Source organism: Ipomoea nil, unplaced genomic scaffold (genome assembly GCF_001879475.1).
Source record: "Ipomoea nil cultivar Tokyo-kokei standard unplaced genomic scaffold, Asagao_1.1 scaffold2280, whole genome shotgun sequence".
Taxonomy (NCBI): domain Eukaryota; kingdom Viridiplantae; phylum Streptophyta; class Magnoliopsida; order Solanales; family Convolvulaceae; genus Ipomoea; species Ipomoea nil.
The window spans coordinates 2065400-2080921 of record NW_017618708.1 but is presented as its reverse complement, the minus strand read 5'-3'; the positions used below and the strand labels follow the sequence as shown (position 1 = coordinate 2080921).

General features: G+C 37.4%; 1 protein-coding gene across 1 annotated transcript; it reads left to right on the top strand.

Moving 5' to 3' along the window:
* Positions 1-11534: 11534 nt before the first annotated feature.
* On the top strand, positions 11535-12221 carry LOC109150748 (putative late blight resistance protein homolog R1A-3). The gene has a single exon (XM_019298733.1). The coding sequence runs from the start codon at positions 11535-11537 to the stop codon at positions 12219-12221; it is 687 nt and encodes a 228-aa protein (XP_019154278.1).
* Positions 12222-15522: the final 3301 nt, after the last annotated feature.

Here is a 15522-nt window from a genome sequence, read left to right as displayed (position 1 = left end):
TAGCTGCCTAATTGGGTCAACCTTGTTCTGACTGCTAGACAGATCCATCTTACCAGTGTGTGTAAATTGGATTATTTGTCTCTCGTATCCACGAGAAGATGAATAAAGATTTAGCTCAAAATCTATTTTCTCGCTTGATAAATTTGATGATTGGAAAGTTCGTATGCAGGTTCATCTATCAGCTTTACACGATGAAATGTGGGAAGTTATTTTCCACTGGCCCGATCGAAATATTGAAAGTAAATACGGCTTTTCTTCTATCTCCGGATGCTCAACAAATCGTACCAAGCCAAACCGGAATGGACGCCGGATGATAGAAAAAGGAACAATCTTGACAACATTGCCAAAGATATTCTGTTCAAAGCCATTGATGATACAATATTCCCAAAGTGCGAAAATGTACAAGTGCAAAAGAAATTTGGGATACTCTCATCAAGATCGGAGAAGGAGATGAACAAGAAAAAGATAACAAGCTCACTATTGCTATGAAGAAGTTCGAGGACTCAAAATGCTCTCAAACGAATCCATTGTTGATATGGAAGCTCGAATGATCAAAATCCTTGGAGAAATTAATGACCTTGGCAAAAATATTAGCCAAAAGGAAATTAATCTCAAAGTTCTACGAGGCTTACCATCTACTTGGGATATGAAGGTTACGGCTATGCGAGATCACCGAGATCTAAGAATATTGTCAACCGACAAATTATTTAGTGATCTTAAAGCATATGAGTTCGAAATGAAGGCCAAAGATGATGAAGTTCATGAAATTCGAAATCCAGCTCTAATGGCGAACAACCGTCAACCTCCAGGTCAGTAGATAATATTGATTTTATAACTGACGAACAATTTGCTCTTTTTGTTAAAAATTCAAAAGGTTCATGCGAAAAGGAGACAACAAAAATTCTGCTCGTGGAAAATTCGTCTCTCGCACGACACAAGAAGAGAAAGTCGAAGAAAACAACAATTTATGCTACAATTGCCGCAAACCGGACATTTCAAAATAAATTGTCCGTATCCGATCGTTAGCAAGTATCAAGGCATAAATGTTGAATCTACACCGAATAAATCCGACAACAAAGATCGAAGGTTCAAGCGCCGACAAAAGAAAAGCTCTCATTAGCAATGAACCAAATGAAAATGATGAGTCGAATGGATTGTCATCAAGTGATGAAAGTTCAAGTTCGGAAGATGACACGGCTCTAAATATGCAAATCAATTGAGTTGAGTTCAAGTGAAGAGTGCTTTATGGCTCTTGGAGCAGAGGAAGAAGAGGTAACATCTAATTCTTTCAATTATGTTAATTCCTCTTTTTCTCGTGAATCTATTGGCAGTCTAATGCGAGATTGTCAAGAGATTATGCTCACTCATCCTCAACTCAAGGAGCGGCAATAATATTCTAATTCTTGAAAAAGAAGAGATGAATAAAAAATTGCAAGATGCTTTACTTGAAGTGAGTAACTTGAAGAGTGAAAATATTCAACTTCAAGAAGAGTGTAAATCAAGAGAGGTTAGAGAACATAACCTTCGGGCTACCATTGCTACGTTTACTAATTCGTCCAAAATTATGGATAAAATGGTAGACATGCAAAAGCCATCAGGAGATAGAACCGGAATCGGTTATGACTCCACATGTTCTCAAACCCCTCCGAAACTGACTAATCTTACTACTCCTTTAACCAATAAAGTGCAAGTGGTAAAATTTGTTAAAAGTCAGTATATCACAATGAGACAAGGACTTGGCTATCATGAGAAAGCAAAATTGAATGTTGACAGGCCGAAACAGTTCAATACTACGGCAAAGCAACAAAAATTCTTCAAGCAAAGATATGCCAAAGAGTCAAGTGCAAAAAGAATTTTTAGAAAAGAGGGAAGCTTTTCTAGAAATAGAGATGGAAGATTTTATTCCACTCAAAAGGATTGGTTGTGTAAATCTTGTTTAAATGCTTCTTATAGACCAAAGCAACAATCCTCTTCCCAGGTGCCTAGATATAAAAATGTTTTTCAAAACCCGGCGCCAAAAATGTTTTCAAAAGTTAATTATGATTATCGTGTTTCAAATGGTTACAAACCGCTTTATCTTAATTCAATAGGATCAAGGTGGGTTTGGTTACCAAAAAATTACTAACAGCAAAGGACCCAAGCAAGTATGGGTACCTAAAACCAACTAATCTTTTTTGTAGGATGTTTGGTACATCGACAGTGGTTGCTCACGCCACATGACTAGAAATAAATCTTGTCTTGAATTTCAAGAAAATCGATGGACCAAAAGTTATATTTGGAGGAAATCAAAATTATGGAACTACAAAAAGAGTTGGTACAATTGAAAGAAATGGTTTGAAGATCGAAGATGTTTCATTTGTTGAAGGCCTAAAATTCAATTTGTTGAGCACTAGTCAATTTTGTGATAAAGGCTATCTTGTGGAATTTTCCAAAGATAATTGCCTAATCAAAAATGAGCTCTCAAATGAAGTTGTGCTCACTGGAAAAAGGCGAAAGAATATGTATATTGTTGATTGGAGCACAAGCAAAGATTCAGTATGCTTAATGGCCAGAAATTCGAATGAAGCAAATTGGGAATGGCACAAAAAGCTCAACCATTTAAACTTCAAGACCATCAATCAGCTTGCAAAGAAAAATCTAGTTGAAGGACTACCAAGTATTATCTTCAAGAAGGACCAAGTGTGTGATGCATGCCAACGCGGAAAGCAAATCAAATCATCATTCAAGTCTAAGACGCACGAATCAACATCAAGACCGCTAAGCTTGTTACACATGGACTTATTTGGACCGGTTGATCCAATAAGTGTAAGTGGTAAAAAATATACTCTTGTTGTTGTTGATGATTTTTCCAGGTACACTTGGACCGTGTTTCTCAAGAAGAAAAATGAAGTTGAACAAGTGTTGCCAAAACTGTTGAAGCAACTACAAAATGAGAAAGAATTGCAAATATCCAAAATCCGAACGGATCGTGGAACCGAGTTCGTGAATGGAGTTATACAAGCTTTTTGCAATTCACATGGAATTTCTCATCAATTATCTGCCGCTAGAACACCACAACAAAACGGTGTTGCCGAAAGAAGAAACCGGACGCTTAAAGAAGCCGCACGAGTGATGATTAGTGCAGCCGGTCTCCCCGAAAAGATATTGGGCGGAAGCTATCAACACTGCTTGCTACACGCAAAATCGAAGCATGATCCATAAGCAGTATAAGAAGACGCCATATGAGCTTTATAAAGGGAGAAAACCAAATATTGGTTATTTTCATATTTTTGGATACAAGTGCTTTATTCATATTAATGATAAATTGCATCTAAAAGCTTTTGATGAGCGTGCAGATGAAGGAATTTTTCTAGGATACTCGACTACCAGCAAAGCATTCAGAGTTTTGAACAAAAGAACAATGGTGGTTGAAGAATCCATACACGTGGTATTTGATGAAAAATCACACGTCAATATTGATGCTCTGGACGAAAATGGCGAAAATATTGAGCAAAATGGTAACAAGTGTCATATTGATTTTTGTGATACTGATGATACGTGTGAAGAAAATATTTTGCAGGGAATGGATGAGTTGGAAATTAATTCTCTAGAAAATCCCATCTCTCATCCAGTAAGAAATGAAATGCGGGATGCAATTGGTATTGAAATTGCAAATCAACCCAGGGATGCAGTTGAAGTGGAAATTGCAAATCAGCCCTTGGATGCAATTACTGGAGAAGTTGGAAATCTAGAAAATGAAGCAGAAATTCGAACCAGTGCTACCTCTTCTCAACCAGTAAATCCACCCAGCACCATGCACCCTTTTGAACCAGACTTAAGATGGCTCAAAAATCACCCACCAGAATTAGTGATCGGAAATGTTCGAGATGGCGTGAAAACAAGATCATCTACCATGGAAGCATTGTTCACATGTTATCTATCTCAGATTGAACCAAAAGAAGTGGACGAAGCTCTAAATGATCCAAGTTGGATTGACGCCATGCAAGAGGAACTCGATCAATTCAAAAGAAATGATGTTTGGGAACTTGTTCCAAGACCAATGAACCACAATGTTGTAGGAACTAAATGGGTCTTCTGGAACAAAGCAAACGAAGAAGGCGTGATTGTTAGGAATAAAGCAAGGCTCGTTGCAAAAGGATACTCTCAAGAAGAAGGAATAGATTTTGATGAAACCTTTGCACCGGTAGCCAGACTCGAAGCTATAAGGATTTTCCTAGCCTACGCCGCACACAAAGATTTCACTGTTTATCAAATGGACGTGAAAAGCGCATTCTTGAATGGACTACTCGAAGAAGAAGTTTATGTCGAACAACCCCTAGGTTTTGAGGTAAAAGGCGAAGGTGATAAAGTCTACAAACTTAAAAAGGCATTGTATGGGTTGAAACAAGCACCTAGAGCTTGGTATGATACCTTGTCAATGTTCTTGATAAGCTGTGGATTCACCAAAGGCCTTGTTGACAAAACGCTCTTTAAAATTCAAGATGGTGATCATATTTTATTAGCGCAAATATATGTTGATGACATTATTTTTGGAAGCACTAACAATTCTTTGTGTGAGAAATTTTCGAAGCTTATGCAGAATAAATTCGAAATGAGCATGATGGGTGAATTGAATTATTTCTTGGGCTTACAAGTCAAACAATTGAAGGAAGGAATATTCATCAGTCAAGCAAAGTACACCCGCGACTTGATAAAGAAGTTTGGCCTTGATGGAAAATCATCGATCAAAATTCCTATGAGTACATCAATAAGGCTAGACAAAAACGAAGATGGAAAAGATGTCGAACAAACGAAGTATAGAGGAATGATTGGTTCACTACTATACCTCACTGCAAGCAGGCCGGACATTTCTTATGCTGTGGGAGTGTGTGCAAGATTCCAAGCAAATCCAAAAGAAAGCCACCTGACCGCAACAAAGAAAATCATAAGATACTTGAAGGGCACAATCAATGTTGGATTGTGGTATCCTAAAGGTACAGATTTTACGCTAACTGGTTTTTCAGATGCGGATTTTGCAGGTTGTAAAATAGACAGAAAAAGCACCTCCGGAACGTGTCAATTCTTGGGAGGAAGGCTTGTTTCTTGGTTTAGCAAAAAGCAAAATTCCATCGCAACTAGTACCGCCAAGGCCGAATACATTGCTGCAGGAAGTTGTTGTGCTCAAATTTTGTGGATGAAGCAACAATTGGAGGATTATGGAGTGAATTGCGACGATGTTAGCATATTTTGTGAGAATACAAGTGCAATCGCTATCACCCACAATCCAGTGCTTCACTCAAGAACCAAACATATCGACATACGACATCATTTCATAAGGGATCATGTTGAAAAGAAAGATCTAAAAATCGAGTATATCCCTACGGAGAACCAAGTTGCAGATATTCTCACGAAGCCTTTATGCGAAACGAGATTTTCTACTTTAAGGCATGAGTTGGGAATGCTTGAAATGAGCTAAGTATCACTGGACTTAATCTCATGATTTAAATTGATACTTGTGCTCATATAATTTTTATTTAATATATACGTTTATATATTTGTTCGAAAATTGCATGAATAATTTAGTTCAATGTGTTTAGTATCTACTTATAAAAATGCATGTAAAATTTAACGTGAAAATATGTGCCATCAATTCATTTTCGAAAATTTGTGTTTATTTGTTTTAATCGCATATCTATGTGTTTTTAATTGTAGTCATGGCATAATACGTGTTTTATGACTTATTTGTTTATGTTAAAAATGCCGTGCCTATTTGTGTTGTTATGATTTAATTACTAAATGTTTTTAATTAGTTTATGTTAATTGGTATCTAAAATAATTTGTTAGTTTCTAAATATTTTTGACTAAAAATGTGTTTTAGAATCTACCGTATATATGTATGTTTAATTTTGGTGTTTAATTGAAATTTGTCTAATTTCCTAAATCTATGTCTATTGTGATTAGGAGTTTACCGTATGTATGCATGTTTATATATGGATGTGATTTAATTTCTTTTAATATTCATATATGTTTCAAAATTTTGTGTGACTTACCCGAAATATTTGTGTATGATTATATGTAATTTGTGTGTGATTATATTTATGTGATTATATTTTTATAAATGATACATCTAACGTATATTTTTGAGATGATAAAGGAAGAGATCAGATTGGATTGAAACCTCCATTCTTTAAACCTCTACCCCATAAAACCCAATCCCATTAAAACTCTTCACCTTTTAAACCTATACCTCTTAAACTTCCACCCATAAATTAAATCCCACAAAAATCTCACTCTCTCTCACAAAATCAGATCCCCTCTCATTAATCCTAATCGACACCCTCTCTCTCGAAGAACCCGATCGTCACCCATGCCTCAAATCTGATAAAATCCTCTCTTAAACACTAGTAGTTACTTGTCTAATCTCCTCCTAGCACCGTCCTCCTCAACCAATAGAAATTCATCCAAATTTAATGGATGTCAATCATACCTGTTCAAAACCCATCTGTCGTCCATAATCCCTAAAGCCTCAGACGTTTTTCAAGCCTATATATAACGGCAATCCAAACCGTGCAAGTAGTCTATTTTCTTGCAGGAGAACAATGGTGTCAAAGGAGAAGAACAATGGAGAAAGGAGAACATCTAAGAGAATCTGGAATCAAGTGCGACTCCAAAAGTTGTGAGCCAGAAGGGCTGAGGCTGGAGGACATCTGGTTGGAGATACTGCAAACGACCCTCTTGTCGTATCTGAAGAGAAAGGCCCTGAACAATATACACCTGTTTCACCACCAAGAGAACCAGGGTTTATCTATGCTGAAGAAGGAGATGCTGAGAAAAGCTTGCCACCACCGTGTCAAGGCTTAGCCGAACCACAGAAGTCAAAAGAATCTGAAGGACCTTTTCTGAAATTTTCACCTGTTGTGCAACCGGACATCTACCAGGAAATCATGAACATGAGCAACACCGAGTACATCCACTATCTGAAGCATCTGACATTCGGACCAGTGTTGCCACCACCGGGCTTTGAAGGAATTTCTCATGAACCTCTTGCACCACCAGTTCAGTTTGATGCACCACCGGCCGCAGAACCTGACCTACCACCAGTACCACCAGAACTCGTTCTGCCATCTGCCCCTCCACCGGTGAATCCCCGCATTCGTCCACCTGTGGACTACACGAGGTTCTTCAATGCAACGTACTCGTCCTCAAGCTCGAACATGCACAGTGAAGATTCCGGACCAGGGTACTGCCCATCTCCTCCACACACTGACTCGAACAACAGTGAAGATGAATGTTGTTCCACTAATCGCAGTTGATGTGGTTGTATTGTCAAAAAGGAATGTCTTTTGTGATCCTCTCTTTTGTACTCCTGATTAAAGGAGTAATAAATAAAAATGTTGGGTTGGCTGTGTTTGGAACAAATCGAATTTCCTACCCCATTAAAAAGGACCAAAAATGAACAAAACTTCCTCATCACGTTATATGGTCAAAAGTCAAAAATTGGACCCTACAAGGGATGAATTAAGAGATCAAATTGATGGTGAAATCAGACCATCAATTGGGGGGGAATATTCACATGAAGTGCCAGTACACGATAACACCCCTATATTGTCACTTCAAAATACCTCTCTGGAAGCTACTTTAAATGCAGAGCTTATTTCAAGAACAGAGGTAATTGAAGAAAAAGTGGAAAATCATCTTGAAGAAGCCGAATCACCAGAAGAGAATTTGCAACTCACCGAAAATCCGGTTCTTGGAGATTCAAGAAGGAATTTATTCAAGAGTTTACACTCTTTGAATATGCAAGGAGGCCGAACCCGAGAAGAAGATGAAGATGATTTGTTAACATCACTTTTTGCAAAAGTTACAGAAACAAGTGATGTTGTGTGTCAAAATATTGGAACTACTCTTACCGAGCAAGGACATCTCTCTTTGCAACATTTTGAGAACACACGAACAAATTTGAAGGAGTTGTTGGAGTATCAAAACACTTTGCAGACAAAAATTGAAAGAGCCGAACGACATTTGAAAGGAGATCTCACTGAAGGTTTATTGGAGATCATCCAGCTGATGAAGAAGGAACGAGAAGCCACAGAGAAAATCAACAGTGAAAGACACCTGAGACAAATCAAAGCCATACAAGATCAAGAAACAAAGATAAATCACCTTGAGGTGGAATTATCCTCCATGGCTAATAAATTGTCTGTTTTGCAGGATGTTTCTCTCAAAACACATGATGGAGTTAAGATTGTTAAAGCCAATCAAGAACAAGATTCCAAATCCCTTGGCTTTTTGATTGATAATGCCATAAGGGGGGAAGAAATTCTCAATCATCTGGCTTTACAACAACATGAATTCATCATTGGAAGTCAACCGCAACAGCCAGTTTTGACCGCCACACCAACGAAAGGCCGTGGACGAGGACGTGGTCAACAATTCCAAGTTGGTTTTGCTCAATTTGCAAATCCGAGTCTTGGATCAAGCTCATCGAAAGTGGCCGAAACTCGAGATTGGTTCGAATGCTCAAAAGGAACCTTAACACCGCAGAAAGTCTGGACATCCGAGAATGTGCCGAGTATGGTGAAAAGATGGCCAAAAGCTGATCAAGCTCAATGGATTTTGGACAAGAATAAAGAAGAAGAAGCAAAAAGGAAGCAAACCGAAATGTGGTGTGAGCTCAGAGACTATACCAAGAATAATGGTGAAAGTTTGGGATTCCAAAGAAGCTTTAAAGAATGCATAATTTGGTGGGAAGCCGGAGCTCTTCCGGGCACCAACATTAAAGAGGCCTTTGGACACTACATGGCTGGGAATGTGACTAAGAAATTTGAATGTGAGAAGTTCAAGAATGATATCTGCAAGATGAGAGAACATATCAAGGATATATTGAAAGCTGACATGGGAGTCAAGAAACCCAGAAGGTAATCAAGCATAAATTCCTCAAGAATATGATGTTTTAATTTCTATGATTTTGGCTAGCTACAATAATATTTCCTCAAATCGACTAATATGAATAAAAATTTCCCATGGTCTGATCTAAGTCTGTTTTGATTTATTTTTTGGCTATCATGTAATTAGTTGGTGAATCAAAAGACAAGAGTTGTTAAACGCATGCAAAATTTTGATAAAGATAAAAATTGATTAAAAAAAAATTAATCAAGGATGCGTATAGGACTTGTCTAAATTAATTCACAAAGTTTTATTTTCCCTAGAATTATTTTTGTCAAACTCATCTTGGCTTTGTTGAAATAAAATTGAGTAAAAATAAAAATATTTTTCAAAGACTTAAAGCCAATGTTTGAGTATAGGTTATGGCATTATCAAAAGGGGGGAAATTGTTAGGAATAAATTGTAATAGATTTTGATAAGCCATATTGTAATTCGTAGATCCCCAATTTTATTTTATTAGACTAGTCGAGTCTTAGACCAAGAAAGGGAAAAATAAATTCATTAGTTGAGGAAATGGATGAAGAAGATATCAAGCCAAAAATCAAGAATTTGTCAAGAGAAAATGGCAAACAGAAGAGGAAGATGTATGCGTATGAAATTTGAGAAAATCCCTCAAGAAATCCCGAAGAAGAAAGAACGTGACTAGAAGTTTGCATGAAGCTATCTTGAAGATCAAGCATCTATGGAAAGAAAGGAGTACACCAAGTGGAACAAGAAAATAACCAATAGGCTGTACGGACGAGATGGTAGAAGCTTGAAATATTATGTGCAAGATCACAGGTTCGAATTTCACATCCCACATATTTTAAAGAAGCCAAGTTAAAATTCCATCTGATCAAGTAAGAGGCGATGGTTTGGCCGAAGGGATACAATTTGCAAGTCAATGGGATGAGATCATTGAGATTTCCAATTGGGATGAGATTTCAAGGGATGCAATTTGCAAAGTCAAAGGGAATGAGATTTCCAAATTGACTAAGGGATGAACTTTACAAGTGAAGGGATGCAGTTTCTCAAATTGGTATCCCAAACAAATTGGAATCCCGAAATTGAAATAGGGATGCAATTTCATCAGAAGAATTGAAGTTCAAATTGGTACAGGGAAATCAAGGCTTCAATTCAATTGGAGATATAGATTGCAAGGGATGAGATTGCAATTCCAAATCAGAGATGAAGTCTGGAAGCAGTATACAGACCCAGATACACGAAAAACAGAGGAAGATATTAGAAGAAGTTGCAGTCTAGAAGAAGTTGCAGTCTGGAAGCAGTATACAGACCCAGATACACGAAAAACAGAGGAAGATATTAGAAGAAGTTGCAGGAGCAAAAATACTAGTCTAACTAGTAAGGGATTATATTGGAGAATATATTTTGAAGATAAAAATCCCAAGAGGCGTGATCTACACCAGATGGAGATTCATGGGACGCCATTTTTGCTGAAACCTCAAGCTCAATTTGAAATATCTGACAAGATCTGCAACGTTATCTTATCTTCTGACAAAAGGCTATACAGCTAAGCAAAATTCGAAAATGAGACCGTTTCTTTCCAACGGACGGATTCTCATTACCAGCTATAAATAGATGAAGATTGAAGCTGAGGAAGGTAGAAGCAAGAAAAGCAAAATACAAAGAGCAAGAACAGAGCTAAACAGAGCATACAAAATTCAAAGAAAGCTTTCCATCTCAAGAGCTTAAATTGATATATTCTTTGTGAGATAAACACTCAGAGTAGGAGGATTACATCACCTCGCGAACCACTATAAATTGCCTTGTGTTCTTTACTGCTTTCTTTACTTACCGCTCTTGCTTGCTTCTCACGTCAATAATCTTGACACGATCTACATGCACACCGTATCGTTTATTTAATTCCGCTGTGCACCGGACTCTAACAATCTAGTTAAGAGTCTTGGTTTATCTCTGGCTTACCTTTTGTTATATTGTGCGAAAAAGTTTGAAAGTCTATTCACCCCCCTCTAGACTTTCACCTTACTTCTTTTGGGACCAACAACTTTCTTACCAAGTTTACCTCAGTATTTTTTCTTTTTGCCAGTTCTATCCTCACTATGCAAAATAAAAATGCTTGCCTCCATGGAATCTTCAATCAAACAGTAAAACAGATTGGCATAGTATGCCAATGAGTAGTTCTCAGCTCAGAGTAGAGGTCGCTGAAGTCAATCAAAAGATTATCTCTCTCCATGAAAATCTTCAATTTCTGCAAGACATTCTAACTCAGAACTCTGAGATTATTGCCAAAGATTTAGAGACAAAGATGCGAGATGTATCGTTCAAGGCGGAAGAAAGGATTGAGATGGAGTTGACTACCATTTATCTAGCAAAGGATAGTTTTCTTCATATAACAGATTGCCTGCTCAGGCTTCATGAAATCTTCAATGAAGCAGAAAAACAGACTGATTACCTCAAGAATGAGTTGATGAGTAGGATTCAAAGTGATCAAAAACACCAGCTCCCAAAGGCTTCGCCACAAAAAGGACTACTGCAGCTCGTGATGAAAGGATTACCATTGCCTTATCTACTATACAACAACATTATTATTAATAATGTGTAAAATTTTCCAACACTATTATTCAAAAGGGTTCGGCGACAATAGTGGAATGGTCGGATGCCATGAGGTAGTGTTCAAGAAGATATTGGATCAGCTCACGCCAAAATCAACTAAGAGGAGCAGAAAAGTTGTTTCGATTGTTGGCATGGGAGGAATCGGCAAGACCACTTTAGCACACAAAGTCTATGAACATCCATCAATTACTTTTCATTTCGACAAGCGAGCATGGGTCACTATATCCCAAGGGTATAGCGTGGAACAAATGCTCCGATGTCTTATTGGTTGTGTTACTAAAGCATCAAGTGATGAACTCGATGAACAGAGCACTGGCCAAGACCAATTAGCTGATTGTCTGCATAAACACCTGATTGAGCAGAGATATTTGATAGTGATAGATGATATAGGGAGCACTTCTACTTGGGATAGTGTGCAAAGATGCTTTCCAGATGATAATAATGGAAGTTGTATACTATTGACTTCTCGGTACAAAAAGGTGGCTAAATATTCTAGCTCAGGTAACTTTATCATTAACATGCCTTTCTTAAATGATGATGAAAGTTGGAGTCTCTACTGCAAAGTGTTTGGTAAAATTGAATTTCCTCCAAAGTTTGAGCAAATTGGTAGAGACATAGTGAATAAATGTAAAGGATTACCTCTAGCTATTACTGTAGTAGCTAGTCTCTCTCCAAGACAAAGGAGGTGGAAGAAAAGTGGGAGAATGTTGCAAGAAGTATAACTGGTAATTCCAATGATGCATGTTCGAGAATGTTGTTTTAAAGTAAAGTAGCCGAAAAACAGTCAGGATATAAAACAGAAAATTGTCGGAGAAAAAGTCTAACTTCTGCATTTTTATTCACAGCACCATGGCTCTTTATATAGAGCAAAAAATGTAACCAAACACATAAAATTCTGATTTGTTGAAAGATCCTATTATTAAGCCATAAAGAGATAATATCTCCTAAAGACTTGGTCTGTTGACTGACTAGTAACTAACTAACTTACTAAGGCACATCAACAAATCTCCTCCTTGCCTTAGTAGCTACAGAGGCCTAATTTGTCTCTTAATATTTCAAATCTAGCTTTAGACAAAGCTTTAGTAAAAACATCTGCAATTTGATTTTCAGTCTTGCAATAAAGCAGCTTCACCTCGCCATGCTTCTGTTCTTCTCTTAAGTGATACAACTTGATTTTGAAATGTTTAGTTTTTCCATGAAAAACAGGATCCTTTGAAATTGCAATTGCAGCTTGATTGTCTACATAAATCTGTGTTGGCTCATTTTGCTCCATGTGTAAATCAACAAGTATTTTCCTAATCCAAATTGCTTGATTTACTGTGGCATTTGCTGCTACATATTCTGCCTCTGCTGTACTTTGAGCTGTCGTCTTTTGTTTTTTTGAACACCACGAGAAAACTGCTGATCCAAAACTGAAATAGAAACATGTTGTACTTTTCATATCATCTATGGAGCCTGCCCAATCACTATCAGAATATCCAAGAAGCTTAAAACTTTGACAGTCAGAATATTTAATGCCAAAATTTGTAGTGCCCTTAACATATCTTACTATTCGTTTTGCAGCTTGAAAATGTATTTCACTTGCAGAATGCAAAAACCTTGAAAGCAAACTTACTGCAAACATTATATCTGGTCTGGTTGCAGTAAGATACATCAGGCAACCAACCAAACTTCTATATTTGCCTTCATCAACTTTTTCAGCTCCATCATCTTTGCTGAACTTTTCCTTTTGGTTCATTAGCGTGTCAGTACTTTTGCAGTCCTCCATATGAAATTTCTTAAGTATTTCTTTTGCATACTTCTTTTGGCTGATGAGAATTCCATTGTGATCTTGTTTCACCTCCATGCCCAGAAAATAAGACATCAAGCCAAGATCTGTCATCTCAAATACTTTGAGCATTTCAGTTTTAAACTCAGCCACCAAATTCTCATTGTTTCCTGTTACAAGAAGATCATCAACATAAACAGAGACTATAACTAGATTAGTATCTGTTCCTTTTACATATAATGTAGCTTCACTTAGACTTTTAACAAATCCAAGTTTTTGAAGGTGTTCATCAATCCTGCTGTACCAGGCCCTTGGAGCCTGTTTAAGCCCATACAAGGCCTTCTTTAACAAGTAGACCTTCTCCTCCTGACCCTTGACTTTGAAACCCTCAGGCTGGTCAACAAAAATCTCTTCTTGAAGATAACCGTTTAAGAATGCAGATTTTACATCTAGCTGGTAAATCTTTCACTTTTTGTGAGCTGCTAAAGCAAGTAACATTCTTATTGTATCCAAGCGTGCCACCGGAGCAAATGTTTCAGAGAAATCCACTCCAAATACTTGACTATACCCCTTCACTACTAACCGAGCTTTGTGTTTGTTTACAGAACCATCTGCATTAAGTTTGGTCCTGTAAACCCATTTGACACCAATGATCTTTCTATCTTGCGGCTTGTTCACTTGTTGTCAAGTATCTTTTTTCTCAATCATTCTGAGTTCTTCCTTCATTGCTTGTATCCACTTGTCATCTTTCTCAGCTTCTGTAAAATTCGCAGGCTCAAAAACAGCAACATTACATCTTTCATAAATGTCAGATAATGTCCTAGTACCTCTAACTGGGACATGACCTATGTTCTCATCAAGATATTCTGGGGTCCCTGGGGACTGCTCAAAATCGCCTTCAACATTGTCATCATTAATGTCATCTTTAGTATGCTGTGGAAACTCTGGGAACTGCATTTCTCCAGTCATCTCAGAATGCTGTTTTTTAGTTGTCACATCCCAATTCCATTGTTTGTCCTCCATAAACTTCACATCTCTACTTATCAGACATTTTCCATTTTGTGGTTGGAAAATTCTATAAGCCTTGGAAGTGTTACTATATCCAATAAAAATGCCTGGTTCTGCTTTCTTATCAAGTTTGTCTCGTTTCACCTGTGGCACATATGACAAACAAAGACAACCAAATATCTTTAGATTTTGTAGGTTTGGTTTATAACCAAACCAAGCTTCATGCGGAGTTTTATTTTTTAAAACTCTTGTTGGCAGCCTATTCAGCAAGAAAAAAGCAGTGCTAGCAGCCTCTGTCCACAATTTCTTAGGCAGCTCTTTTTCATGCAACACACACCTCGCATTTCCATAATGCTTCGATTTTTTCTCTCAATTACACCATTCTGCTGTGGGGTGTAAGGAGGAGTAAATTGATGTTGAATACCTGCTTCTTCACAAAACTTGTCAAACATGCCATTTGCATATTCTTTCCCATTATCAGACCTTATTATCTGTATCTTACAACCACTTTGATTTTCCACCCATGTTTTATATCTCCAAAATGTGTTGGCAACCTCAGATTTAAATTTGAGAAAATAAATCCAACAATATCTTGTATAATCATCAATGAATGCAATATAGTACTTACTACCATTCAAAGTGGGTGTTCTCATAGGTCCACAAACATCTGTATGCACAAGTTGCAGCTTATGTGTTGCTCTCCATGCAAATTTCGGGAAAGATTGCTTGACTTGTTTTCCATATTGACATGCCACACAATCAGCCAGCTTGTCCTCCAAGAACGGAACTCCTTTCACCAAGTTATGTTTCTGCATATGTAAAAGACCGGCATTGTGGAAATGCCCAAGCCTTTTATGTCATATTTCTGCATTGCTAACAATGCTAGAAAATGCCATTTGTTCTTCCTCCATTAAGTTCAAAGCAAAGCTTTTTGCTCTCATCTTCACTTTGAACACACCTTTGCCTTGCGCATCTTTAATCAAGCACCATTGGTCCTCAAAAAGAACTTTGAAGCCTTTTTCAATCAACTGACCAACACTAAGCAAATTTTGGTCAATTTCAGGCACATACAAAACATCTGAAATATATTTCACACTTGTTAAGCTTTGTATAGCCACTGTTCCTTTCTCTTTGATCGGAAGAAAAACACCATTTCCAATTTTTACTTTAGAAACAGTTGTTTTATCAAGCTCTTTGAAGAGCTCTCGATCATTGGTCATGTGATTCGTGCAACCACTATCAATCAA